This window comes from Salmo salar, chromosome ssa20 (assembly GCF_905237065.1).
Source record: "Salmo salar chromosome ssa20, Ssal_v3.1, whole genome shotgun sequence".
NCBI classification, from domain to species: Eukaryota; Metazoa; Chordata; class Actinopteri; order Salmoniformes; family Salmonidae; genus Salmo; species Salmo salar.
Genome location: NC_059461.1, coordinates 47,654,583 through 47,681,605, shown reverse-complemented (window position 1 = coordinate 47,681,605; position 27,023 = coordinate 47,654,583). Strand labels below are relative to the sequence as shown.

General features: G+C 41.6%; 1 protein-coding gene across 1 annotated transcript in view; it reads left to right on the top strand.

Annotated features, from left to right (window-relative positions):
- The window catches only part of LOC106612429 (ATP-binding cassette sub-family G member 4), a 34,144-nt gene extending 7,568 nt beyond the window's left edge, over nucleotides 1–26,576 (top strand). The window contains exons 5-17 of the mRNA XM_045703495.1: nucleotides 16,453–16,570; nucleotides 17,255–17,387; nucleotides 17,758–17,808; nucleotides 17,938–18,083; nucleotides 19,341–19,464; nucleotides 19,745–19,859; nucleotides 20,075–20,220; nucleotides 20,365–20,463; nucleotides 20,723–20,891; nucleotides 21,393–21,493; nucleotides 21,670–21,828; nucleotides 22,090–22,208; nucleotides 24,607–26,576. Of these exons, the coding sequence (XP_045559451.1) occupies nucleotides 16,453–16,570; nucleotides 17,255–17,387; nucleotides 17,758–17,808; nucleotides 17,938–18,083; nucleotides 19,341–19,464; nucleotides 19,745–19,859; nucleotides 20,075–20,220; nucleotides 20,365–20,463; nucleotides 20,723–20,891; nucleotides 21,393–21,493; nucleotides 21,670–21,828; nucleotides 22,090–22,208; nucleotides 24,607–24,832 (1,706 nt within the window). The 3' untranslated portion in view covers nucleotides 24,833–26,576. The remainder of the gene's footprint in view (nucleotides 1–16,452; nucleotides 16,571–17,254; nucleotides 17,388–17,757; nucleotides 17,809–17,937; nucleotides 18,084–19,340; nucleotides 19,465–19,744; nucleotides 19,860–20,074; nucleotides 20,221–20,364; nucleotides 20,464–20,722; nucleotides 20,892–21,392; nucleotides 21,494–21,669; nucleotides 21,829–22,089; nucleotides 22,209–24,606) is intronic.
- The last annotated feature ends 447 nt before the right edge of the window (nucleotides 26,577–27,023 follow it).

Here is a 27,023-nt window from a genome sequence, read left to right as displayed (position 1 = left end):
CTCACTCTGGGGCTGCATCCACATTGCTGGCAGACAGGGATGATCAATATAGTAACTGTTTTATGTTCCCCATCATCAAGGAAAAAGCAACAAATCAGTTGATTCTTGCCAAACAAGTCACATGAATTTGGCTGTGTGACAGCCAAGGAATTTAAGTACAGCTAATCTTTTGATAATAGATACCTGGGTCAGAGAATTACACTAATTGACTGAGTGTAGATTTTGTACTGTATGTTTATGTACTGTATGCACCACTGTACATGATGAAAGTTTAGTGGAGCGTAGGTTCAAGGTAAGCATAGATGACTGACACAGAGGTATGCCAACTAGCACACAGACATACTAGTAAACTGTTATGAAACCCATGGATTTACCATCATCACCCAGTCACAATTAGGCCTAGGAGTTTTTCCAGGAGTTTTTCCTAACCATATGACCTGGCACTAGTTGTACAATAATGAACGGCAGACCTGAAGATCTGAATTCTCAAAGCCATGATCAAATCTCACGCTAGCTGTCAGAGACTAGTAGACCTGTAGCTCAGAGCTGGTAAAGCCCTGATCTTTGACAAAAAAAACCTCTTCCACTCCCCTTACTAACCGGGCACCTTCCAAAAAGCCATGAGCAAACCTTGAATAGAACACTTTCCATTGTCAGTGTTTATCATCTTACACTCGGTCCAGCAGCATCACTGCCTAGATTCATGCAGTGCGGACCAGTCCGTGTCACTTAGGCTGGTTCTCTCATTCTACACAGGCCGTCTGATATTACATAATGGAATGTCAGCTGCACTGAAGCTTGTTTGAAATGTCATTGCCTTATTTAGCATTGCAGTCTGAATCAGACTTTGGAGAGAGCACTCGAGAATAAGTGGCAGATTCCAAATCAATCACAGCCACGGAGCACATCATGCATATCTCAGTCTGGTTCACATGCACACAGACACATGCACACACACACAGACCCACGCATGCACGTGTGCACGCACACCATCCATCCATCCATCCATCCATCTACTACACTCTCAGTGAGCCATTGATTGATGTGGTGCAGCTAGCTGCTGATAAGCCCTTTTCTAAACAAAGGCATGTGAATAAGTAGAATACTGAAATCTAGCTGAAATCCTGCCTCAAAGGTGTTCCTTAAAATAGACAGCTAAGCTGCTGTGCTGTGTGAGGATATAATGTGGAGAGTTAATAGAACAGTGTGCTTCCTGGAATTTAAAGAGGTCTTAAGCCATGGGGAGCTAACTTAGACAGGAAAAGTACCTGTTTTCCTGCATAATAGCAACATTATATTTTGGCATGCGACAATGTCTTACACTGCTAGTATTCCAGTTTCCTTTAAACTGTTCTCCAAAGCAAAAACTAAGGTGTAAACACCTCCCAGCCTCTTTTTCTCTCTGTGTGTGTGCGTGTATGTGTGCGGTGTGTGTGCGGTGTGTGTGCGTGTGGTGTGTGTGTGTGTGTGTGTGTATGGACTTGTTGTCCTTTCTTGTCAGGACCAGAATGTCCTGAAATGATAGGAAAATAATAACATTTATGAAAAATCTGGACATTTTGCATGTCCTGAAAAGTGAAAATGCTATTTTAGGTTTAAGGGTTAGGTTTAGGGTTTGGGGTTAGGGCTAAGGTTAGGTTTAGAGGTTAGTTTTAGGTTTAGGTTTAGGGTTAGGGGTTTGGGGTTAAGGTTAGGGTTATGTTTAGGGATTTGGGAAAATAGAAATTTGAATGGGAATACATTTTACTCACCAAAAAGTCTTGACATGTAACGTAAACATAGCTTTGTGTGTGCATGCATGTGCATGTGTAAGTCATTTTGACCTTGCCTTAGTATTGTGCTCACATCACATGACATCACATGCTGTCATCACCTCACATGACAGAGATCAAGGACAAGGTGGAACTAGCTAATTGGAAATACACTATAAATACACATACACTATATATACAAAAGTATGTGGACACCCCTTCAAATTAGTGGATTCAGCTATTTCAGCCACACCCGTTGCTGACAGGTGTATAAAATCGAGCACACAGCCATGCAATCGCCATAGACAAACATTGGCAGTAGAATGGCCTTACTGAAGAGCTCAGTGACTTTCAACGTGGCACTGTCATAGGATGCCACCTTTCCAACAAGTCAGTTCGGCAAATTTCTGCCCTGCTAGAGCTGCCCCGGTCAACTGTAAGTGCTGTTATTGTGAAGTGGAAACGTCTAGGAGCAACAACAGCTGGGCCGCAAAGTGGTAGGCCACACAAGCTTATAGAACAGAACCGAAGAGTGCTAAAAGGTTGCAACCCTCACTACCGTGTTCCGAAGTGCCTCTGGAAGCAATGTCAGCACAAAAACTGTTCATCGGGAGCTTTATGAAATGGGTTTCCATGGCCGAGCAGCAGCACACAAGCCTAAGATCTCCATGTGTAATGCCAAGCGTCGGCTGGTGTGGTGTAAAGCTCGCCGCCATTGGACTCTGGAGCAGCAGAAACACATTCTCTGGAGTGATGAATAACACTTCCTTACCTGGCAGTCCTACGGACAAATCTGGGTTTGGCGGGTGCCAGGAAAACGCTACCTGCCCTAATGCATAGTGCCAACTGTAAAGTTTGGTGGAGAAATTATGGTCTGGGGCTGTTTTTCATGGTTCGGGATAGGCCCCTTAGTTCCAGTAAAGGGAAATCTTAACGCTACAGCATACAATGACATTGTAGACGTGACTCTGATGGTGATGATGATGTGGACTGTAATCACTTGCTGTGACCAGAATGAAAAGGAAATGTCGCCCCGTGATTGGTGGTTGCTGCTCCGAGTCCTTTGACATTTTGTCCGAGCTCTTGGAGAGATCACTAAGAGTTTCCTGTGCTGCTCTGTAATTGAGCCCCTAGTACCGTAGGGCTTTTAGCTGAACCCATAGCTCAGGTCATGCTCTTTCGCCTGGATTTGAAAGTCTGAACACATGTTGCGAAATAGGAAGCCAATTCTAGATTTAATTTTGGATTGGAGATGCTTAATGTGAGTCTGGAAGGAGAGTTTACAGTCTAACCAGACACCTAGGTATTTGTAGTTGTCCACATATTCTAAGTCAGAACCGTTCAGAGTAGTGAAGCTGGACGGGCGGGCAGGTGCGGGCAGCGATCGGTTGAAGAGCATGCATTTAGTTTTACTTGCATTTAAGAGCAGCTGGAGGCCACGGAAGGAGAGTTGTATGGCATTGAAGCTCGTCTGGAGGTTAGTTAACACAGTGTCCAAAGAAGAGTCAGAAGTAGACAGAATGGTGTCGTCTGCGTGGAGGTGGATCAGAGAATCACCAGCAGCAAGAGCGACATCATTGATGTATCCAGAGAAAAGAGTCGGCACGAGAATTGAACCCTGTGGCACCCCCATAGAGACTGCCAGAGGTCCAGACAACAGGCCCTGCAATTTGACACACTGAACTCTGTCTGAGAAGTAGTTGGTGAACCAGGCGAGGCAGTCATTTGAGAAACCAGGACTGCAAATAAGAATTTGGTGATTGACAGAGTCGAAAGCCTTGGCCAGGTCGATGAATACAGCTGCACACTATTGTCTCTTATTGATGGCGGTTATGATATCGTTTAGGACCTTGAGCGTAGCTGAGGTGCACCCATGACCAGTTCAGAATCCAGATTGCATAGCAGAGAAGGTATGGTGGGAATAGTATGAAGAATACAGTTGAACAAAATAGAAAGGATATTTTCTCCAAACGATTTGAGGGAGTGCGCACGTGCGGCTATTCTGTATTGAGCTGTGTTGAGTGGTTAACAAAGAAACAGGTGCTCCTATATTTATGTAACTTTAGTTGTGATAAAAATGTTTCGATATATGTTTTGATTTTTAATACATTCTAATGCTGCATAATGCGACTCTAATAATGATTTTAGAAATGAAAGGCATGAGCTCTAGTTTTTTTGCATAGGCTGTACACACTTCATCAGTCTCTCATTCACAATTTGACAAGCACTTGATAATGCCTCGAATTTCCCGGCTTTGTGTGGCCGTAATGCCCCCTAAAAAAATCATTGCCTTTTGCGACCAATGGCCCTGGGCTGTATATAATAATTAATACGATTTTTACCTTGTCGGCTCGGGGACTCAATCTAGCGACCTTTCGGTTACTGGCCCAACACTCTACCCACTAGGCTACCTGCCGCCCTTTCTCACAGGCTACAAGTGAAGACCAACACATCGGGAAAGCAACTGCGTGAGTCCTTATCTAATTCCGAGGCACATATTGAAGATATTGGAAGAAATGTCCATATTTACTTTTCGTCAACCAACAAAATGAGTAAGCCTAATGAACAGAAAAAGCACTAGCCTATGTCAATCTACTATTCCCCGTAGTACAAAAGTTGACCTATTCCATTCATGTGCTTCATTTTAACCTCTTGGGGATAGAGGTTAACCTAATCCCACTGACGGGATTGCTAGCACGGCAGGAAATTCAAAACATCAAAAATCGAATAATTTAAATTTCTCAAACAATCAACTATTTTACACCATTTAAAAGATAAACATCTCCTTAATCGAACCACATTGTCCGATTTCAAAGAGGCTTTACGGCGAAAGCATAAAGTTAGATTATGTTAGGAGAGTACATAGCCAAAAAAGTACACACATCCATTTTCAATTCAAGGACAGGCGTCACCAAAAGCAGAACACCAGCTAAAATTATGCACTAACCTTTGACAATCTTCATCAGATGACACTCCTAGGACATTATGTTAGACAATACATGCATTTTTGTTCTATCAAGTTCATATTTATATCCAAAAACAGCATTTTACATCGGCGCGTGTCGTTGAGAAAATGTGTCTCCCCCAAAACTGCCAGTGAATTTACAAAAAATACTCATTATAAAACGTGGTTAAAGTATTAAACTGTTATTCAAAGAATTATAGATTAACCTCCTGAATGCAACCGCATTGACAGATTTCAAAATAACTTTACTGGGAAAGCATACTTTGCAATAATCTGAGTACTCTGGTCAGAAAAATACACTACGCAATACAGATAGCTGCCATGTTGGAATCATCTAAAATCATAAATAACATTAGAACTATTCCCTTAGCTTTAATAATCTTCATCAGAAGGCACTTCCAGGAATCTCAGGTCCACAACAAATGTTTTTTTTTGATGAAGTTCATAATTTATGTCCAAATAACTCCATGTTGTTCCGTGTTGTTAGCGCGTTCGGTAGGCTACTCAAAATGTAGGGCGCGGGAGGGAAAAGTCACAACGAAAAGTAAAAAAAAAAATCTATTTACGTTCGTTCAAACATGTCAAACGTTTAGCATCAATCTTTAGGGCCATTTTTAACGTGAAACATCAGTAATATTTCAACCGGACCTTTCCTGTGTCTTGAAAAACGTTTTGAAAAAGGTCTCATCGCACATGAGTGCGCATGAGCGCGCAAAAAAATGAAGTGACGACATCCCAGGGACATCAACTTCCCTTCCTTCTCATCCGGTCTCTGTTCATCATAGACGCTTCAAACAACTTTATAAAGAAGATCGTTGACATCTAGTGGAAGCTATAGGAAGTGCAAAATGAATCCTTTGTCACTGTGTGTTTTATTGGCAATGACTTGAAAATAGTACAGCCACAAAATGTTCATTTCCTGCTTGTATTTTTTTCTCAGGTTTTTGCCTGCCATATGAGTTCTGTTATACTTAGAGACACCATTGTTTTCTATCCAAATCTACTAATTATATGCATATTCTAGTTACTGGGCAGGAGTAGTAACCAGATTAAATCGGGTACGTTTTTTATCCGGCCGTGCAAATACTGCCCCCTATCCCCAACAGTTATTTGGCCACTTTAGTTGTGATACCTTATCAAAACATATAGTCCTATGGGTGTGCGACTATGATTTGAAAAAGTTACTCACAAAAAAAGCATGTGCTGTTTGCCTTAAACTGGGCATAATTGACAAGTGAATTGACAAGTGATAATATATCATTCACAAGTGATTCACAAGGCTAATATTGTCACCCATCACACTATTCTTGATTTAATCTTGTCTTTACATATACTAAATAATATGTGTGAAATTTGTTTTGATTTAAAATGGACCATTATCATGCACCTGTCTCGAAACAGGGGCAGCGGAAAAAATACATGTCATCTATGCACTTAAATAGCGAATGGAGGATGCTTTTCCGTGGTTAATTTTCATGCCAGTCAGGTAGGCCATACTCCTGTTTTAAAGAGAAGCATTGTGTTTAATATTAGGAACGTTTTGAAATAAATATAGTAGGCCTAGCCTATAGAAAGCTGATGGGATCCTCCTCTTTTTAATAGAGGTGTCAGGTATGCGTAATGGCTGTACGGGAGTAAGGCGCAGGAGAGCAGATATTTGGTAGCAAACAGAGCCTTTTCTTTAGGCGAATCAAAAACACACGGCACAACGAACACAAAATACAATACGGGTTGACATAACCCAGCGCAACCAGTCTAACGTGCGCATACATGAAACAATAAACAATCCCACACAAAGACATGGGGGAACAGGGGGTTAAATACACAACAAGTGATTGAGGGGATTGAAACCAGGTGTGAGGAAAACAACACAAAACAAATGGAAAATGAAAAGTGGATCGATGATGGCTAGAAGACCAGCAACGCCGAGCGCTGCCTGAACAAGGAAAGGACCCGACTTCGGCAGAAGTCGTGACAAGAGGCCATCACTCTGTTTTCTCACGCAGTTGCATAGCCTATAGAAATTGAAATCTTTCATTAATGTGATGACTGTTATTTATCGAATCAACTAACTATGTTTAATAGTCATCCGGTTAAATTAATCATGTAACAATTAACTCATTAGGAATTTGGGGCACCACAGGATTTTTTTTAACGAGTTACCATCTCTTGAATTAACTCTAGAAGATATATAGATATCTCTTACATCAATAACAGTCACTTATTAATCATTACCTCATATCAGTCTCTTTCTGAATGTTGCATAATCCTTGGATCCGCAAGAACCCTAACCTTACTATCATTCTGTACAACACAAATTTGTTTAATTATTTATTTACTAACTAACTAAATAATAACACAGAATACATACACATTTACATTACATTTACATTTAAGTCATTTAGCAGACGCTCTTATCCAGAGCGACTTACAAATTGGTGCATTCACCTTATGATATCCAGTGGAACAACCACTTTACAATAGTGCATCTAAATCTTTTAAGGGGGGGGGTTAGAAGGATTACTTTATCCTATCCTAGGTATTCCTTAAAGAGGTGGGGTTTCAGGTGTCTCCGGAAGGTGGTGATTGACTCCGCTGTCCTGGCGTCGTGAGAAAACGTTATTGATTAGAAACGTAATACAATGGAAACAGTTCCCTAGTGGACTAACAACAGCATGACTGCTTGGTTATCAAAAGGAAGGGGTTAGGAAGAGAGAGGGAAATTGCGAGTCAAACTTATCGTACATACATTTGGAAACTACACTCACAGTAATCAGGATACTTAGCATCCTAACCACCGCCCATTTGGATAAGAAATGCAATGTATATATTTCCGAGTAGATGTCTTTGTTCATCATCTATCTCTGTTGAAACAATTAACCCTTCTATGGGGAGGGGGTAGTTGTAGTTCATGCTTCGGTGTAAGGCTCGGCTTGTCCACCAGCAGTCACCATGTCCTTCTTAGTTGTAGAGCTTATCTAGTAGTAGAGTGTTCAAATAGAACTCAGGACCACTTTTACATGCACAGCTGCATACTGTGAATGTTTCTGTTCTTGTAGTGAAGGATATCTTCTCACTTCATATTGGTTTTCAGAGTTTCCAACCATTTCAATGTGTGGACCACGCTCTCACGTCTTCTGGCATAGTCTTTGGTGGATTATTCAGGGTTCAGCTCCCAACCACTACACGCCAGCAGCAACCTGGCAATGTACTGGTCTGGTAGTTTCAACCATTCGTAACGTTCAGCTCATGCTGTCCGTCTGCTGGTCTGATATGTTAATTCTTAAGCACTCTGGTCGGAAGGTGGTTCCATCACACTGACACGCTCTTCTGACCTTTTTAGGGGCGTGGCTTAGTTAATGTGCAACGGACTTGAAAAAACATTTTCTCATTAGAAACCCAAAATCATATTCCTATCTGAACAAAAATAGTTCCATCGTTCTTCATATTATACTAACATCATATTGGATGGAAACTTGAAAGCTAGAATGTGTTTCCTTCCTAAGTTACAGTATTTGGTTCATACAGTTTTTAATAACATTACAAAATAATAAACAATATGACTTGATTATTCTTTAGGGCCCCACTGACCATTCCTAACATTCCTATCATACAAATATTGTTCCAATATTCACTTTTATTGACATTAGAGTTTTTGAGCGGCAAAAAATGTCTCTGTAACAAAGCCATTCCGATCTTGATACTAGAGACCAAAGGGAGAGTTCTCTCCCACTTAATTTACGACATGGTGTGAAGGTGTCATAAAACCGGCCCAGCCCCCCCTCTCCTCTCCTGTGGTAGAGAGGGGGTCTGACTATCTGTCGGCCATTTGCCAAGCTGATCTGAGGCCTTGGATCCTCGACAAGGAGAGTCATGACAAAATGTTGTGCAACATCAGCTCATGGGCTCTCATGAAGTGTTTGATTCCATTTTTTTATTAGATTTCAAATCAAACTTTATTTTTCACATGCACAGAATACAACAAGTGTAGACCTTAACGTGAAACTTAACCAACAGTGCACTTCAAGAAGAGTTAAGAATAATAAACTAAAGTAAATAATAAAAAGTAACACAATAACATAACAATAACGAGGCTATATACAGGGGGTACCGGTACCTAGTCAGTCTGTGGGGGTACAGGTTAGAGGTAATTTGTACATGTAGGTAGGGGTAAGATGACTATGCATAGATAATAAACAGCGAGTAGCAGCAGTGTACAAAACAAATGAGGGGGGTCAATGTAATTGTCCGGTGGCCATTTGGTGGTAGAAGCTGTTAAGGAGCCTTTTGGTACTAGACTTGGTGCTCCGGTACTGCTTGCCAGGCGGTAGCAGAGAAAACAGTCTATGACTTGGGTTACTGGAGTCTCTGACAATTTTATGGGCTTTCCTCGGACACCGCCACTTATATACTGTAGGTCCTGGATTGCAGGAAGCTTGGCCCCAGTGATGTACTGGGCCGTACGCATTACCCTCTGTAGCGCCTTACGGTCAGATGCCGAGCAGTTGCCATACCAGGCGGTGATGCAACCAGTCAGGATGTTCTTGATGTTGCAGATGTAGAAATTTTTGAGGATCTGGGGACCCATGCCAAATCTTTTCAGTCTCCTGAGGGGGAAAAGGTTTTGTCGTGCCCTCTTCACGACTGTCTTGGTGTGTTTGAACCATGATAGATCATTGGGGATGTGGACACCAAGGAACTTGAAACTCTCGACCCGCTCTACTACAGCCCTGTCGATGTTAATGGGGGCCTGTTTGGCCCGCCTTTTCCTGTAGTTCACGATCAGCTCCATTGAGGGAGAGGTTGTTGTCCTGGCACCACACTGCCAGCTCTCTGACCTCCTCCTTATAGGCTGTCTCATCATTGTCAGTGATCAGGCCTACCACTGTTGTGTCATCAGCAAACTTAATGGAGTGGGTCTAGGGTTTATCCCAGAAACCCTAGACCCACTCCAATTTGCATACCACCCTAAAAGATCTACAGATGATGCAATCTCTATTGCACTCCACACTGCCCTTTCCCACCTGGACAAAAGGAACACCTATGTGAGAATGCTATTCATTGACTACAGCTCAGCGTTCAACACCATAGTGCCCTCAAAGCTCATAAATAAGCTAAGTACCCTGGGACTAAACACCTCCCTCTGCAACTGAATCCAGGGCATCCTGACGGGCCACCCCCAGGTGGTAAGAGTAGGTAACAACACATCCGCCACGCTGATCCTCAACACAGGGGCCCCTCAGGGGTGCGTGCTCAGTCCCCTCCTGTACTCCCTGTAGAGGAGGCTGTAGAGGAGCAGGTTGAGAGCTTCAAGTTCCTTGAAGTCCACATCACCAACAAACTAACATGGTCTAAGCATACCAAGACTGTCATGAAGAGGGCACGACAAAGCCCCCTCAGGAGACTGAAAAGATTTGTAATACAGTTGAAGTCGGAAGTTTACATACACTTAGGTTGGAGTCATTAGAACTTGTTTTTCAACCACTCCACAAATTTCTTGTTAACCTCTCTAGGGTATGTGGGACGAAATCGTCCCGCCTAGTCAACAGCCAGTGGAATCGAGTGGCGCGATATTCAAATACCTTAGAAATGCTATTACTTCAATTTCTCAAACATATGACTATTTTACACCATTTTAAAGACAAGACTCTCGTTAATCTAACCACATTATCTGATTTCAAAAAGGCTTTACAACGAAAGCAAAACATTAGATTTTGTCAGGATAGTACCCAGCCAGAAATAATCAGACACCCATTTTTCAAGCTAGCATATAATGTCACAAAAACCAAAACCACAGCTAAATGCAGCACTAACCTTTGATGATCTTCATCAGATGACACTCCTAGGACATTATGTTATACAATACATGCATGTTTTGTTCAATCAAGTTCATATTTATATCAAAAACCAGCTTTTTACATTAGCATGTGACGTTCAGAACTAGCAAACATACCGAAAACCTCCGGTGAATTTACTAAATTACTCACGATAAACGTTCACAAAAAACATAACAATTATTTTAAGAATTATAGATACAGAACTCCTTTATGCAATCGCGGTGTCAGATTTTAAAATAGCTTTTCGGCAAAAGCACATTTTGCAATATTCTGAGTAGATAGCTCGCCATCACGGGCTAGCTAATTTGACACCCACCAAGTTTGGCGTTCACTAAACTCAGAATTACTATAAGAAAAATTGGATTACCTTTGCTGTTCTTTGTCAGAATGCACTCCCAGGACTTCTACTTCATCCACAAATGTTGTTTTGGTTCAAAATAATCCATAGTTATGTTCAAATATCCTCTGTTTTGTTCTTGCGTTCAAGACACTATCCGAACGGTGATGCGCGGACGCGTATCATGACAAAAAATGTCAAAATATTCCATTACCATACTTCGAAGCATGTCAAACGCTGTTTAAAATCAATTTTATGCGATTTTTCTCGTAAAATAGCGATAATATTCCGACCGGGAGACGTCTTTTTCGTTCAAAGACTGAAAATGTAAAATGGCCTCTTCACATGCACGCGCGCCCCCGTCTTATTGTTCTCAGATCAACCACTATCCAAATGCGCTACTGTTTTTCAGCCAGGGGCTGCAAAGTCATCATTCAACGTTCTGGCGCCTTCTGAGAGCCTATGGGAGCCTTAGAAAGTGTCACGTTACAGCAGAGATCCTCTGTTTTCGATAAAGAGAGTGTAGAAGGCCAAGAAATGGTCAGAGAGGGCACTTCCTGTACAGAATCTTCTCAGGTTTTGGCCTGCCATATGAGTTCTGTTATACTCACAGACACCATTCAAACAGTTTTAGAAACTTTAGGGTGTTTTCTATCCAAATCAAACAATTATATGCATATTCTAATTTCTGGGCAGTAGTAATAACCAGATTAAATCGGGTACGTTTTTTATCCGGATGTGAAAATACTGCCCCCTACCCTAGAGAGGTTAACCTCTATGGGCTAGGTGGGACGCAAGCGTCCCACCCGTGGTGCACTCCATCAACAGCAGGTGCATTTCAAGAGCGGCAAATTTGAATCCAAATAAATGTCAAAATTCAAATTTTTCAAACATACAACTATTTTACACCCTTTGAAAGATAAACATCTCCTTAATCTAACCACGTTTTACGATTTCAAAAAGGTTTTACGGCGAAAGCATAAATTTAGAGTATGTTAGGACAGTACATTTACAAGAGTTGTGTGTAATGTTGTGCCAATTCAAAGACAGGCGTCACCAAAACCATAAAATCAGCTAAAATTATGCACTAACCTTTTACAATCTCCAACAGATGACACTCCTAGGACATTGTGTTAGACAATGCATGCATTTTTAGTTCTATCAAGTTCATATTTATATCCAAAAACAGCGTTTTACTGTGGCGTTGATGTTCAGGAAATCGTTTCCCTCCAATAACCGGCATTCAAGTCAGCACCACAAATTAAATAATAAAAATTAGAAAACATTGGTAAAATATTATATTGTCATTTAAAGAATTATAGATTTACATCTCTTGAACGCAATCAACTTGCCAGATTTAAAAATAACCTTACTGGGAAATCACACTTTGCAATAATCTGAGCACTGCGCCCAGAAAAATACGCGTTGCGATACAGACTAGCCGCCATGTTGGGGAGATCTAAAATCGAAAATACTATGTAAATAATCCATTACCTTTGATTCTCTTCATCAGATGTCACTTCCAGGTATCACAGGTCCATAACGAATGTAGTTTTGTTCAAAAAAGCTCATCATTTATGTCCAAAAATCTCCGTCTTGTTAGCACATGATCTAAGCCCGCCGGACTTCACTTCATGAACGAGGGGAAAAAATATATTTACGTTCGTTCAAACATGTCAAACGTTGTATAGCATAAATCATTAGGGCCTTTTTAACCAGAACATGAATAATATTCAAGGTGGACGAATGCATTCTCTTTTATAACGTATTGGAACGAGGGTACCCAACATGAACTCGCGCGCCAGGTGTCTAATGGGCCATCATCGTTCCATGGCTCTTGTTCGGTCAGATCTCCCTCCAGAAGACTCAAAACACTTTGTAAAGGCTGGTGACATCTAGTGGAAGCAATAGGAAGTGGCAAAATATTCCTCAGCCCCTGTGTTTTTCAATGGCATAGGTTTAAAGGTAATACAACACATCAGGTATCCACTTCCTGTCAGAAAATGTCTCAGGGTTTTGCCTGCCAAATGAGTTCTGTTATACTCACAGACACCATTCAAACAGTTTTAGAAACTTTAGGGTGTTTTATATCCATATATAATAAGTATATGCATATTCTAGTTACTGGGTAGGATTAGTAACCAGGTACATTTTTTTATTCAGCCGTGCAAATACTGCCCCCTAGCCCTAACAGGTTAACAAACTTTAGTTTTGCCAAGTCGGATAGGATATCTACTTTGTGCGTGACACAAGTAATTTTTCCAACAATTGTTTACAGACAGTTTATTTTACTTATAATTCACTGTATCACAATTGCAGTGGGTCAGAAGTTTACATACACTAAGTTGACTGTGCCTTTAAACAGCCTGGAAAATTCCAGAAAATGATGTCATGGCTTTAGAAGCTTCTGATAGGCTAATTGACATAATTTGAGTCAATTGGAGCGGTACCTGTGGATGTATTTCAAGGCCTACCTTCAAACTCAGTGCCTCGTTGCTTGACATCATGGGAAAATCAAAAGAAATCAGCCAAGACCTCAGAAAAAAGATTGTAGACCTCCACAAGTCTGGTTCATCCTTGGGAGCAATTTCCAAACACCTAAAGGTACCACGTTCATCTGTACAAGCAATAGTACGCAAGTATAAACATCATGGGACCATGCATCCGTCATACTGCTCAGGAAGGAGACGCGTTCTGTCTCCTAGAGATGAACGTACATTGATGCGAAAAGTGCAAATCAATCCCAGAACAACAGCAAACGACCTTGTGAAGATGCTGGAGGAAACAGGTACAAAAGTATTTATATCCACAGTAAAATGAGTCCAATATCGACATAAACTGAAAGGCCGCTCAGCAAGTGTGACGACCCTCCCACTCTGTCTACCTAATTCTTTCTCTTTGTTCTTGTTTTCCTTAATAGGATGCCGGTGGGCGGAGCCAGGAGGGTCGTCAGCGACATGGGACACACCTGGCCTGGGTGTGTCCCGGGATAAATACACCTCTTCCCCATTCGTTGAGGAGACTCTCTCCATGCAGACACACTTATAGATTTTGGTTGTGGCATTTTTGTGGCTGTTTGTTTGCTTTGGCACCTTTCAACAGCCCTCATTATCACATTTATGCACGCAAACACTCACTTACACTACTGATTATTGACTACACACACCATTGTTAATTGTATTTAGTTTACTTCAGTTACTAAATATATTTTGTTATTCCTTATCTCCACGTTGTCTCCCTTTTTGTAATGAACTTCGAGCCGGTTCGTGACAAAGGAAGAAGCCACTGCTCCAAAACCGCCATACAAAAGCCAGACTACGGTTTGCAACTGCACATGGGGACAAAGGTCGTACTTTTTGGAGAAATGTCCTCTGGTCTGATGAAACGAAAATAGAACTGCTTGGCCATAATGACCATCGTTATGTTTGGAGGAAAAAGGGGGAGGCTTGCAAGCCGAAGAACACCATCCCAACCGTGAAGCACGGGGGTGGCAGCATCATGTTTTGGGGGTGCTTTGCTGCAGGAGGGACTGGTGCATGTCACAAAATAGATGGCATCATGAGGAAAGAAAATTATGTGGATATATTGAAGCAACATCTCAAGACATCAGTCAGGAAGTTACAGCTTGGTCGCAAATGGGTCTTCCAAATGAACAATGACCCCAAGCATACTTCCAAAGTTGTGGCAAAATGGCTTAAGGACAACAAAGTCAAGGTATTGGAGTGGCCTTCACAAAACGCTGACCTCACTCCTATAGAAAATTTGTGGGCAGAACTGTAAAAGCGTGTGCGAGTAAAGAGGCCTACAAACCTGACTCAGTTACACCAGCTCTGCCAGGAGGAATGGGCCAAAATTCACCCAACTTATTGTGGGAAGCTTGTGGAAGGCTACGCGAAATGTTTGACCCAAGTGAAACAATTTAAAGGCAATGCTACCAAATACTAATTGAGTGTATGTAAACTTCTGACCCACTGGGAATGTGATGAAAGAAATACAAGCTGAAATAAATCATTCTCTCTACTATTATTCTGACATTTCACATTCTTAAAATAAAGTGGTGATCCTAACTGACCTAAGACATGGAATTTTTACGAGGATTAAATGTCAGGAATTGTGAAAAACTGAGTATAAATGTATTTGGCTAAGGTGTATGTAAACTTCCGACTTCAACTGTAGGTCCTCAGATCCTCAAAAGGTTTTACAGCTGCACCATCGAGAACATCCTGACGGGTTGCATCACTGCCTGGTATGCAACTGCTCGGCCTCCGACCGCAAGGCACGACAGAGAGCAGTGCGAACGGCCCAGTACATCACTGGGGCCAAGCTTTCTGCCATCCAGGACCTCTATACCAGGCGGTCAGAGGAAGGCCCTAAAAATTGTCAAAGACTCCAGCCACTCTAGTCATAGACTGTTCTCTCTGCTACCGCACGGCAAGCGGTACCGGAGCACCATGTCTAGGTCCAAGAGGCTTCTAAACAGCTTCTACCCCCAAGCCATAAGACTCCTGAACATCTAATCAAATGGCTACCCTGACTATTTGCATTACCCCCCCCTCTTTTACACCGCTGCTACTCTCTGTTGTCATCAACTATGCATAGTCACTTTAATAATACCTACATGTACATATTACCTCAACTAACCGGTGCCCATGCACATTGACTCTGTACCGGCACCCCCCTGTATATAGTCTCGCTATTGTTATTTCACTGCTGCTCTTTAATTACTGTTACTTATATATCTTATTCATATCCATATTTTTTTTAACTGCATTGTTGGTTAGGGGCTTGTAAGTAAGCATTTCCCTGTAAGTTTTACACCTGTTGTATTCGGCACATGTGACTAATACGATTTGATTTATTACTGAAATTAATCAACTCTTCAGTGCATTAACTCATACCATTTGTGACTTATATGTAATGGTGGAAAAAGTACCCAATTTTCATACTTGAGTAAAAGTAAAGATACATTAATAGAAAATAACTCAAGTAAAAGTGAGTCACCCAGTAAAATACTACTTGAATAAAAGTCTAAAAGTATTTGGTTTGAAATATACTTAAGTATCAAAAGTGAATGTAATTGCTAAAATATACTTAAGTATCAAAAGTAAAAGTAAAATTATAAATCGTTTCAAATTCTTAATATTAAGCAAATATTTTTTATTTACTTATAGCCAGGGGCACACTCCAACACTCAGACATAATTTACAAATGAAGCATTTGTGTTTCGTGAGTCCGCCAGGGATGTTCTCTTGATTAGTGCGTGAATTTGACCATTTTCATGTCCTGCTAAGCATTAAAAATGTGATGAGTACTTTTGGGTGTCAGGGAAAATGTATGGAATAAAAAGTACATAACTTTCTTTAGGAATGTAGTGAAGTAAAATTAAAAGTTGTCAAAAATATAAATAGTAAAGTACAGACACCAAAAAAACTACTTAAGTAGTACTTTAAAGAATTTTTTTCTTAAGTACTTTACACCACTGCATAAATGGACCTATTCCTTACACAATACAATCTCACTGATCTCTCTGAGGGATTTTCTAAGTGTCTGGTCTTTTTCCAGGTTTTAAAGCCTTACTTAAGTGCCTGTCAGGGAGGTTCTGCAGCCGAGAGCTGATTGGAATCATGGGGCCCTCAGGGGCCGGCAAGTCCACTCTGATGAACATCCTGGCTGGCTACAGGTGAGAGGGCTGTTATCATTCTTTTGCATAGTTTTTTGTTTTAAAGGAGAATGGAACACCAGTCTACCGTACATATATTTTTTATGTTCTATTCAGATATATCAGAAAGGGAGAGGGAGAAAGGTGTAACAGGGTAAAGGGTTGAGGCAGGAATGGAATCCCGGTCTCTAGGGGTCCTACATGTGCATATGAGCGGGTAACGTTACCTCTCAGCAACGGCTCTGCACTGCTTTTGCATAGCTTACACTACCTGCAAACACTTATTTTTGCTTATTCAAGTATTCATCCCCATTTTCAACTAACACCTCTTGTCTGACATCAATTTCCCAAAACGTCTTCCTGCTCTGTTTCATTCCACTGTGAGTGGAATGTTAACTCATTGTCTTTGTTTACAAACGTCTGCCTGCACACATAACATTATTATTGTAAAAACTGGAAGCATCTAAAGTAACTGTGAGGAAGGTCTAGTATCTAGTATTAGGTTTTCACACTACCCAAAACCATTTTGGGATGTTTTAAACAATTGTGTGATGTGTTTGACCATGGGAAAAGAGCCACAGATAATGTGGGTTTGATAGAATTGAACCTGTGTGTTTATTATGAATCATCATGTTACTGCACCAGGAATAGTCAAATTAATACATTTGTATTCGTCCATTCTCCACTCCTGTGTGTCCTCCTTAGGGAAACAGGCATGAAAGGGAAGATCCTGGTGAATGGGAAACCCAGAGATCTCCGCACGTTTCGTAAGATGTCCTGTTATATCATGCAGGATGACATGCTGCTGCTGCACCTCACTGTCCGGGAAGCCATGATGGTGAGAGAACAGGGTCGTGTTCATTAGGGCACACAGTTGAACGAGTTTTGTAACTGAAAAGTAAAGATTATTATTGGACCAATCTGGGTAGTCCCTCCCTGTTTCAGTCCGTTTTCTTCCATTTGGTGCCTAATGAACATGAACCAGACACATGTTCTTATTGGGAGAATAGGTTGTATGTTTGTGGTTTGTTATTATGCAGCAATGATGGACTAATGTGAGGTGTAGAAGAAAGTGGTGATTGTTGCCATCCACTGGATGTACTGCAGGGTGAATAGTGGAAAACATACATTTTCAAGTGGATATCGTACATTTTCATGGCTAAAACATAGCTAAATTACAGTATTCTATGGATTTGATGTTGTTTCAGGTTTCGGCCAACTTGAAGCTCAGTGAAACTATGGAAGTGAAAAAAGAACTGGTGAGTTGGACAGAAATGAACAACTTGCAGATGTGTGAAATTATACATACGACTGTGATTTGTGTTAACCTACTAAAGGTAGACAATGTGTGTGTGTGGGTGCGTGTGCTTGCGTGTGTGTGTGTGTAGGTGAATGAGATCCTGACTGCTCTAGGGCTCCAGGAGTGTGCTTACACTCGCACCAGCTCCCTATCTGGGGGGCAGTGTAAACGACTGGCAATCGCCCTTGAGCTAGTCAACAATCCCCCAGTCATGTTCTTTGATGAGCCAACCAGGTAAGAGGCTCACTATGTCACCATGTCTACCTGATCCATCAACTATGGGACAAGATAAGCCCTTGTACATTCTTGTTGGTGGTGTAGTGTGGCAGTGTTACTTGATCTAAGGCCTGGAGGAAAAACTCCTGGTCCTACTTGTAACGTATGTGCTTGGAGTCAGGAAGCAGGTGCAGAAGGTAAGTTTAATGATAAGAGAAGGGAGATAAACAAAACAGGAGAAGCGTACTGAACGTGAACGAAACCAGTACTGCCTAATGACTGAGGCTACTGAGGGCTAAATAAAGGGAGAGTAATCAAGATGATGATGAGGTCCAGGTGTGCGTAATGATGGTGCCAGGACCGCTGGTTAGTAGACCGGCGATGTCGAGCGCTGGAGAGGGGCAGCGGGAGTAGGCATGACACTACTGATGATGTAACATGACCTCCACCACGGATTAAATCCCCCTTTTCCTTCAGAATATGTGAAATGTAGCCATGCACAGAAAGTGCCTTTCTATCTGCCCCTCAGGGATTAATAAAGTTGTATGGAATTTAATTCTAATTATTTAGCCATCAGTAGCCTGAGTTTTGGGCTGGAGTAAATTGGACATACAATTTTTTTTTACATTTTAGTCGTTTAGCAGACGCTCTTATCCAGAGCAATTTACAGTAGTGAATGCATACATTTCATACATTTTTTTCCCCATACTGGTCCCCCGTGGGAATTGAACCCATAACCCTGGCATTGCAAACACCATGCTCTACCAACTGAGCCACACGGGAACTCGTAGTGTTATAAAGTACATTCCATATTGTCACGACTTCCGCCGAAGTCGGGTCCTCTCCTTGTTCGGGCAGCGCTCGGCGTCGCCAGTCTTCTAGCCATCATCGATCCACTTTTCATTTTCCATTTGTTTTGTCTTGTTTTCCTCACACCTGGTTTCCATCCCCTTATTTACTTGTTGTGTATTTAACCCTCTGTTCCCCCCCATGTCTTTGTGTGGGATTGTTTATTGTAGTGCTTGTGCACGTTCCCCGTGAGAGCACGACGGGTTATTTTTGTGCCCATTTATCTTGTTGTTCTGGTTGCCATTGGTTTTGCTTAATAAATCTTTGGTTATTACCCAGTTCTGCTCTCCTGTGCCTGACTTCTCTGCCGCCAATTACGCACCCCGCTACACACATTCATTTGAAATAGCGGTTGTTTGTCAACCACCGGTATCCTGCTGGTCCTGCTTCCCTAACTCTCTCCCTGTCTATGTCTGTTGTTTCCAGTGGACTGGACAGTGCCTCCTGTTACCAAGTGGTTTCTCTTATGAAATCTCTAGCCCTGGGGGGACGCACCATCATCTGCACCATCCACCAGCCCAGCGCCAAACTCTTTGAGATGTTTGATAAGGTACAAACAGGCCTCTCTGTCCACTTCCATCAAATGATTAGACAACACATGAACACTGAGAGACCATACGGAGCTGTGATAGTTGTCCCCTGGTTGTGGAAGAGGAGTTTTTCCTAACCCTGTAACCCGACCAGACCACAACATTTCCAGGCCCCCCTAGTTGTATAAAAGCCCAGAGTTTTTTCTGGTAGGGTCACGTGATCAGGAAATACTCCGGTCCCCACCCACGGACCAGCTGTGTCTTTCTCTCCACCTGATGTGTTGTCTTGTCCTTCCACAGCTGTACATCCTGAGTCAGGGCCAGTGCATATACAAAGGCACCGTCCCATACCTCATCCCCTATCTGAAGAACCTGGGGCTCCACTGTCCCACCTACCACAACCCGGCAGATTTCAGTGAGTTCAATGGGACCTCAGAACAGAGCACATACACTTAATATCCGTTAAATATCTTTGTCTTTTGCCCCACATTGCAGACCTCTGCCAGGTTGCGTTAATACCCTCTTCATAAGGCAATATAACTGTATTTTTAAGGCATTATTAGCTATGCATAATGTATTGTAGTAACAGGGTATTCATAGAAATTGTTAGCAGGATTTTCTCTGTCCCAGTCATCGAAGTGGCATCGGGGGAGTATGGAGATTGGAATCCTGTTCTGTTTGAGGCGGCCCAGGGTGGAATGTGTGCCATAGAGGAGAAGAAGAACTCATGTGACAAAAAAGACACACCCGCTGTTTGTCCAACAAAGTGCCTCAAGGTGAGTACTAATGCTACATACAACTGAGAATCACTAAGGAATAAGCCCCATTCACTGACACACACGCACACACACTCACACGCAGACTTTAGACAGTGGCACTCTGTTTTGTCTTGACATGCCCCCGTCTGTCTCTTTTCACAGGACTCAGGAGCCATTGAGAGCCATTCATTTGCCACAAGCACTTTGACACAGTTTTGCATTCTCTTCAATAGAACGTTGATAACAATATGTCGAGACCAGGTATGTGATTAGAATTACAAGGGGTTCCTCGGGTAGCTGGGTGCTAACAGGTAGCAATAGCACGCATGTATACATCAACTTTTTGGGCTAGTCTTAAGCCTAGCCATGGATTAGTGGACAAGTCACTTTTAAATGAGATTCTCCATTGAGCATGCTTATAAACCTGCCCCATACATACATCAGTGACATGAGGATGAGTGAATTGTATAAGAGAGGAGGGCATGCATACCGTGAGTCATTGTGAGCATTTCTGTTTCAGGTGTTGACACACCTAAGGCTGATGTCCCACATCTCTATAGGAGTACTGATCGGCTTGCTCTACTTGAACATTGGCAACGACGCCAGCAAGGTCTTCAACAACACCGGCTTCCTCTTCTTCTCCATGCTCTTCCTCATGTTCGGAGCTCTGATGCCCACTGTGCTCACATGTGAGTTGACCGAATTGTGAGGGGGACTTGTTCGTTAATCAGTATTGTTTTAAGCTTACAGGCATTCAAAGTGTGTACTGATGTTTCACCAGGAGGAACTTTGCAGTCAATGGTTTCGTCCTTAAATGGCACCCTATTTCCTGGTCAAAAGTAGTGCACTAAATAGAGAATAGAATATAATAAAGCCATTTGGGATGCAACCAAAGTCTTTTCACAATGCATGTTCTTAGCCTAGGCCCTAGGGCTATCATTAACCCTAGGTTTAAACAAGCTAGCTTACCCTGAAGGGTCAGATAAGCATTTGTTAACTCTACTAGGCTAACTAAAACCAATGTCAATTCAACTTTATTTATTTAGTCAGGGTAGTCCATTGGATAGTCCATTCAGCAACAAACGTCATTGTTTCCCAGGGATCCCCTAGGATCCATGACATTGGTAAGTATGTTAAAGAAGGCAGACTATTTAATTATTGCTTGCCGTTTCGTAATATCTGACCTGCAGTTCCTCTGGAGATGTCCGTTTTTCTGAGGGAACATCTAAACTACTGGTACAGCCTGAAGGCTTACTATCTGGCTAAGACCATGGCTGACATTCCATTCCAGGTGAGTTGGTCATCCAAACAAAGCAGGCACACAGCAAAATGTGTGTGTGTGTGTGCGCGCAAGTGGGAAAGAGAAAGTGTGTGCGTTTGAGTCTCAGAAAGCCCAACAGCATAATACAACATAGATACAGCAGTGCCACCCAGTGTTTATGTACAGTACGGCCCGCTCTTCCCCAGGTCCTCTGTCCCGTCATGTACTGCAGTATAGTGTACTGGATGACGGATCAGCCTCCGGAGGCCGCCCGCTTCCTGCTCTTCCTGGCCCTGTCCATCTGCACGGCCCTAGTAGCCCAGTCACTAGGGCTCCTGGTTGGTGCTGCCTCCACCAACCTCCAGGTACCTGCTGGAACTAACTAATGCTAATGTTTCACCATCTAGCTAATTTTCTTAACACTTTGCATTGGCACATGTAGCCTTCATGAGTATGTGTCTCCTAGTCTGTACTACCCTAGCGCAACCTAAACAATGTAGGGACTTAATTTCCCATCTGTTTGCATGAACAACCAGATCTACTTTTGTCCAAGAGCACCATTAAATTACTTGTCACTTGCAATGTGTACAGACCATTAGCCCCTCTACCTGCCTATCTGTCCACAGGTGGCCACTTTTGTCGGCCCCGTCACTGCCATTCCTGTCCTTCTCTTCTCGGGCTTCTTCGTCAACTTTGACACCATTCCCAAGTACCTGCAATGGAGCTCCTATGTGTCCTATGTCAGGTATGTCCCACTCGTGCTGTAGTCTGGTCTAGTGGCAGCGCTGCTGACCTTGAACTATACATAACATGACCACTAGCGGTGGAGGTTCGACCCCAGAGTTCAACGCTTTACGCCTTCTACAGTGGGAAGAAAAAGTATGTACACCCTTTAGAATGATCTGGATTTCTGCATAACTTGGCCATACAATTTGATCTGAGCTTCATCTAGGTCACAACAATAGACAAACACAGTTTGTTTAAACTAATAACACACAAACAATTATAATTGTACATGTCTTTATTGAACACACCATGTAAACATTCACAGCGCAGGGTGGGAAAAGTATGTGAACCCTTGGATTTAATAACTGGTTGAACCTCCGTTGGCATCAATAACCTCAAACAAACGTTTTCTGTAGTTGCGGATCAGACCTGCACAACGGTCAGGAGGAATTTTGGACCATTCCTCTTTACAAAACTGTTTCAGTTCCACAATATTCTTGGGATGTCTGGTGTGAACTGCTCTCTTGAGGTCATGCCACAGCATCTCAATCGGGTTGAGGTCAGGACTCTGACTGGGCCACTCCAGAAGTCGTATTTTCTTCTGTTCAAGCCATTCTATTGTTGATTTACTTCTGTGTTTTGGGTCGTTGTCCTGTTGCATCACCTAACTTCTGTTGAGCTTCAATTGGCAGACAGATAGCCTTACATTCTCCTGCAAAATGTCTTGATAAACTTGGGAATTCATTTTTCCGTCGATGAAAGCAAGCTGAGGTCAGCAAAGCAGTCCCAAACCATGATGCTCCCTCCACCATAGTTTACAGTTGGGATGAGGTTTTGATGTTGGTGTGTTGTGCCTTTTTCTCTCCACACATAGTGTGTTTTCCTTCAAAACAACACAACTTTAGTTTCATCTGTCAAAATAAATTTTGCCAGTAGCGCTGTGGAACATCCAGGTGCTCTTTTGCAAACTTCAGACGTGCAACAATGTTTTTTTTGGACAGCAGTGGCTTCTTCCATGGTGTCCTCCCATGAACACCATTATTGTTTAGTGTTTTACATATTGTAGACTCATCAACAGAGATGTTAGCATCTTCCAGAAATTTCTGTAAGTCTTGAGCTGACACTCTAGGATTCTTCTTAACCTCATTGAGCATTCTGCGCTGTGCTCTTGTAGTCATCTTTGCAGGACGGCCACTCCTAGGGAGAGTAGCAACAGTGTTGAACTTTCTCCATTTATAGACAATTTGTCTCACCGTGGACTGATGAACATCGAGGCCTTTAGAGATAGTTTTGTAACTCTTTCTAGCATTATATACTGTAAGTCAAAGAATCTTAATCTTAGGTCTTCTGAGATCTCTTTTTTCGAGGCATGGTTCCCATCAGGCACTGCTTTTTGTGAACAGCAAACTCAAGTTTTGTGAGTGTTTTTTATAGGGCATGGCAGCTCTAACCAACATCTTCAATCTCGTCTCATTGATTGGACTCCAGGTTAGCTGACTTCTGACTCCAATCAGCTTTTGGAGAAGTCATTAGCCTAGGGGGTTCACATACTTTTCCCAACCTAAACTGTGAATGTTTAAATGATGTATTCAATATAGAAAAGAAAAATACAATAATTTGTGTGTTATTAGTTTAAGCACACTGCGTTTGTCTATTGTTATGACTTAGATGAAGATCAGATCACATTTGATGTCAAATTTATGCAGAAATCCAGGTAATTCCAAAGGGTTCACATACTTTTTCTTGCCACTGTACCTATAATTGTCTCCACTTGTCACGTCCTGACCAGTATAAGGGTTATTTGTTATTGTAGTTTGGTCAGGACGTGGCAGAGGGTATTTGTTTTATGTGGTTAGGGGTGGTGGTTTATTTAGTAGGGCGTTTGATTTATTATTTCCGGGTTTTGGTTTATGTTCTATGTTTTGTACTTCTATGTTCTATCTGGGTTGGTGTATTTCTATGTGTAGGTTAATGGGGGGTTGGACTCTCAATTGGAGGCAGGTGCTTTCTCGTTGCCTCTGATTGAGAGTCCTATATATGGGTAATTGTTTGGTTTAGTGTTTGTGGGAGATTGTTTCTTGTTTTGCGTGTGTGAGCATGGCAAGACTGTTTTGTTGTTTGTGAGTTCTTCTTTTGTTATTTTGGTGTTTTCTTGGTTCAAAATAAATATCAAGATGAGCATCCATATTCCTGCTGCGTTTTGGTCCTCCATTCCAGACGACAACCGTTACACCACTACTCACTTCATGCCTGCTTATCTCAATAAAATATGAAAAGAAAGAGGGGTAAAATATGCCAATGCACAGGAACACTGTGGTTATTTCCATCTTTGCATTGTATTGACCTGTAAATAATAACAATACCTGTAATCTGGTTTAATCTAGATTTTAGACCAATTAGTCTGTGTTGCCTCCCAGGTACGGCTTTGAGGGGGTGATCCTGTCCATATACGGGATGAACCGTACCTATCTGTATTGTCCGGGGAAAGTGTGTAAGTTCCAGAAGCCTGAGGAGGTCCTCCAACTGTTGGACGTGGAGGATGCCAAGCTCTACATGGACTTCATCGTTCTGGGGATCTTCTTCGTGATTCTCCGATTCGCCACCTACCTAGTGCTGCGCTACAAGGTCAAGTCAGAGCGATAGGTCTCACCCTCAAGGCCCCACACTGTTCTGTGCAAAGCTATTGTACTGTACCACGTGGGTCCAACATCCAGTTTATATATCAATACCATAAATCGCTGCTTGGAAAAACTGGAATATATCACTTTTCTCTGTTGAAGTCATGATGGGACCAGAGAAGAGACATCTAACAAACATAAATGTTTTACCTCAGCAAGTAGGACTCCAAGCATCTACAAGCATCTCTATGTACAGTAGGGTAGTACTGATGAGGGCACACAGACTATTCAAAGGACTGACATGCAGGAACAACCAAAAACAGAGAATGTTTACATATCATTTAGCCTTGGCATAGCCACAGGACATTCTACTGTTGCACTGGAGTGTGTCTGTTTTTAAAGACAGAATTAATCAGTATTGTAATCAAGTGTTGATTACATTTCCTCAACTGAAGTACTCACTTTTCTTCCTACTATCTTTCACTCTCATCTATGGTTTAGTTATATTTTTGAGAACTAGAAAATAAATATGATGTATTTTACCTGAGAAAAATGTATGAAAAACAAATCTGTACCTTATTAGGCTATTAACTTGTTTTATACTGTCTGAAAAATGTACCTTTCTCTAAAATGGACGATTCTCCTAATTATATTTTTTTGGTTTCTCTAATCAACTCTAATCAATTAACTGTTCACGTCCTACATGATGTACTGTATGTATGTATGCAACATTGTTGAGTTTAGTTTGGGTAATAGATTAAAGAGGAGGTAATATTATCCTCAAACATAGTCCTAAACCTGTCTCCACTGCCACAGTAATGTATATACTTATAGTATAACCAGAGATGCAACATTCAAACTGTACTTCTACCTAACAATGAATGACTTTAAAGGCCCAGTGCAGTCAAAACCGTTATTTCCTGTGTTTTATATATAATTCCACACTATGAGGTTGGAATAATACTGTGAAATTGTGAAAATGATAGTCCTCTTAGTGTAAGAGCTGTTTGAGGGGAAAAAAACACCTGAAATTTCAGCCAGTTTTGGTGGGATGGAGTTTTGGCCTGCCTGGTGAAATCAGTTAATGAACCAATGAAAAAGAGAGTTCCAAACCTTCCTGCCAATAACAGCTAGTTTTCTGTTTTCCCCTCCCCACTCAGATCACTCCAAGACATTCCTAGCAAAATTCTTACTTGAGAAATTGCTCTTTGGTAAAAAGCTATTTTTGTTTCTTTTTGACAATTTTAATTGAAAATAATCCCAGTAAAAGGTACTTAATTGTTACCCAGAAATGATTTGACATTGAGATAAAAATGACAGTATTTGACCTTTTAATAATATAATGCCTGTTTTATATAAAGCTTCATTACAGTCTAGTCATCCATGGCTAACTGCCACCTTGCGCACAAGCGTTCACTGTCTCAGTTCGTAGGACTTGCTTGATATTCTTATGAGTGTGTGTGAGTTGCATATTTGAACGTTGTTGGAATTGGGATACCTGGCTTTCAGGAAAACAAGCCAAGAGAATGAGTTACAGTAGGCTATGTTGCAAAATTTTGTTGGATTCTGACTTTTCAGTTACAATATACTGTGACATTCCTAAAATATTTTAATTATCTCACCTATTTTGGCCTCTTACTCCCCACCAGCCGTCCCTATGTTGAAATCCTATGCTATATGACAAACTTTATAATTTCTCTCAATTCCACTGTACAGCATCTCAAATGTCTGGTATTTCAATAAAGACTTCAGGCTTTACTAACTTATAATGATTGTGTTGCAATGTGTTTGTCATGGGTCATGGGGAATATATAGCCAAGATCTCAACTCCAAGAATTTAAGCTCGGACTCAATCAAGTTGCTAGCAGTCAATACTTCAAAAATGTAAATTCTTAAACCCTCACCGCGTACCTATGTTTGTTTTCTGTTGTTGAATGCCTTTCTTTGTTCGTTAAAATCCATGCTTTTTAATGAAACGTTAGTCAAAATACAATCACTGATATTTTCCTTGATGAGATTCAATTGGCACATGAGCATTCGCACTGAGTTGCCCTCTTAGAGCAACAGCAATGAGGCACTCTCTGCGGGGACGGAAGAAAGCAGATGTTTCCGGTTTTCAACCTAACTTCCGTTTCCCCTGAAAAACAGATGTTGGGACTCTGCTCAGGTGTCTTTAAAAAATATATATATATTTTATTTGTGCATTTTCCAATTAA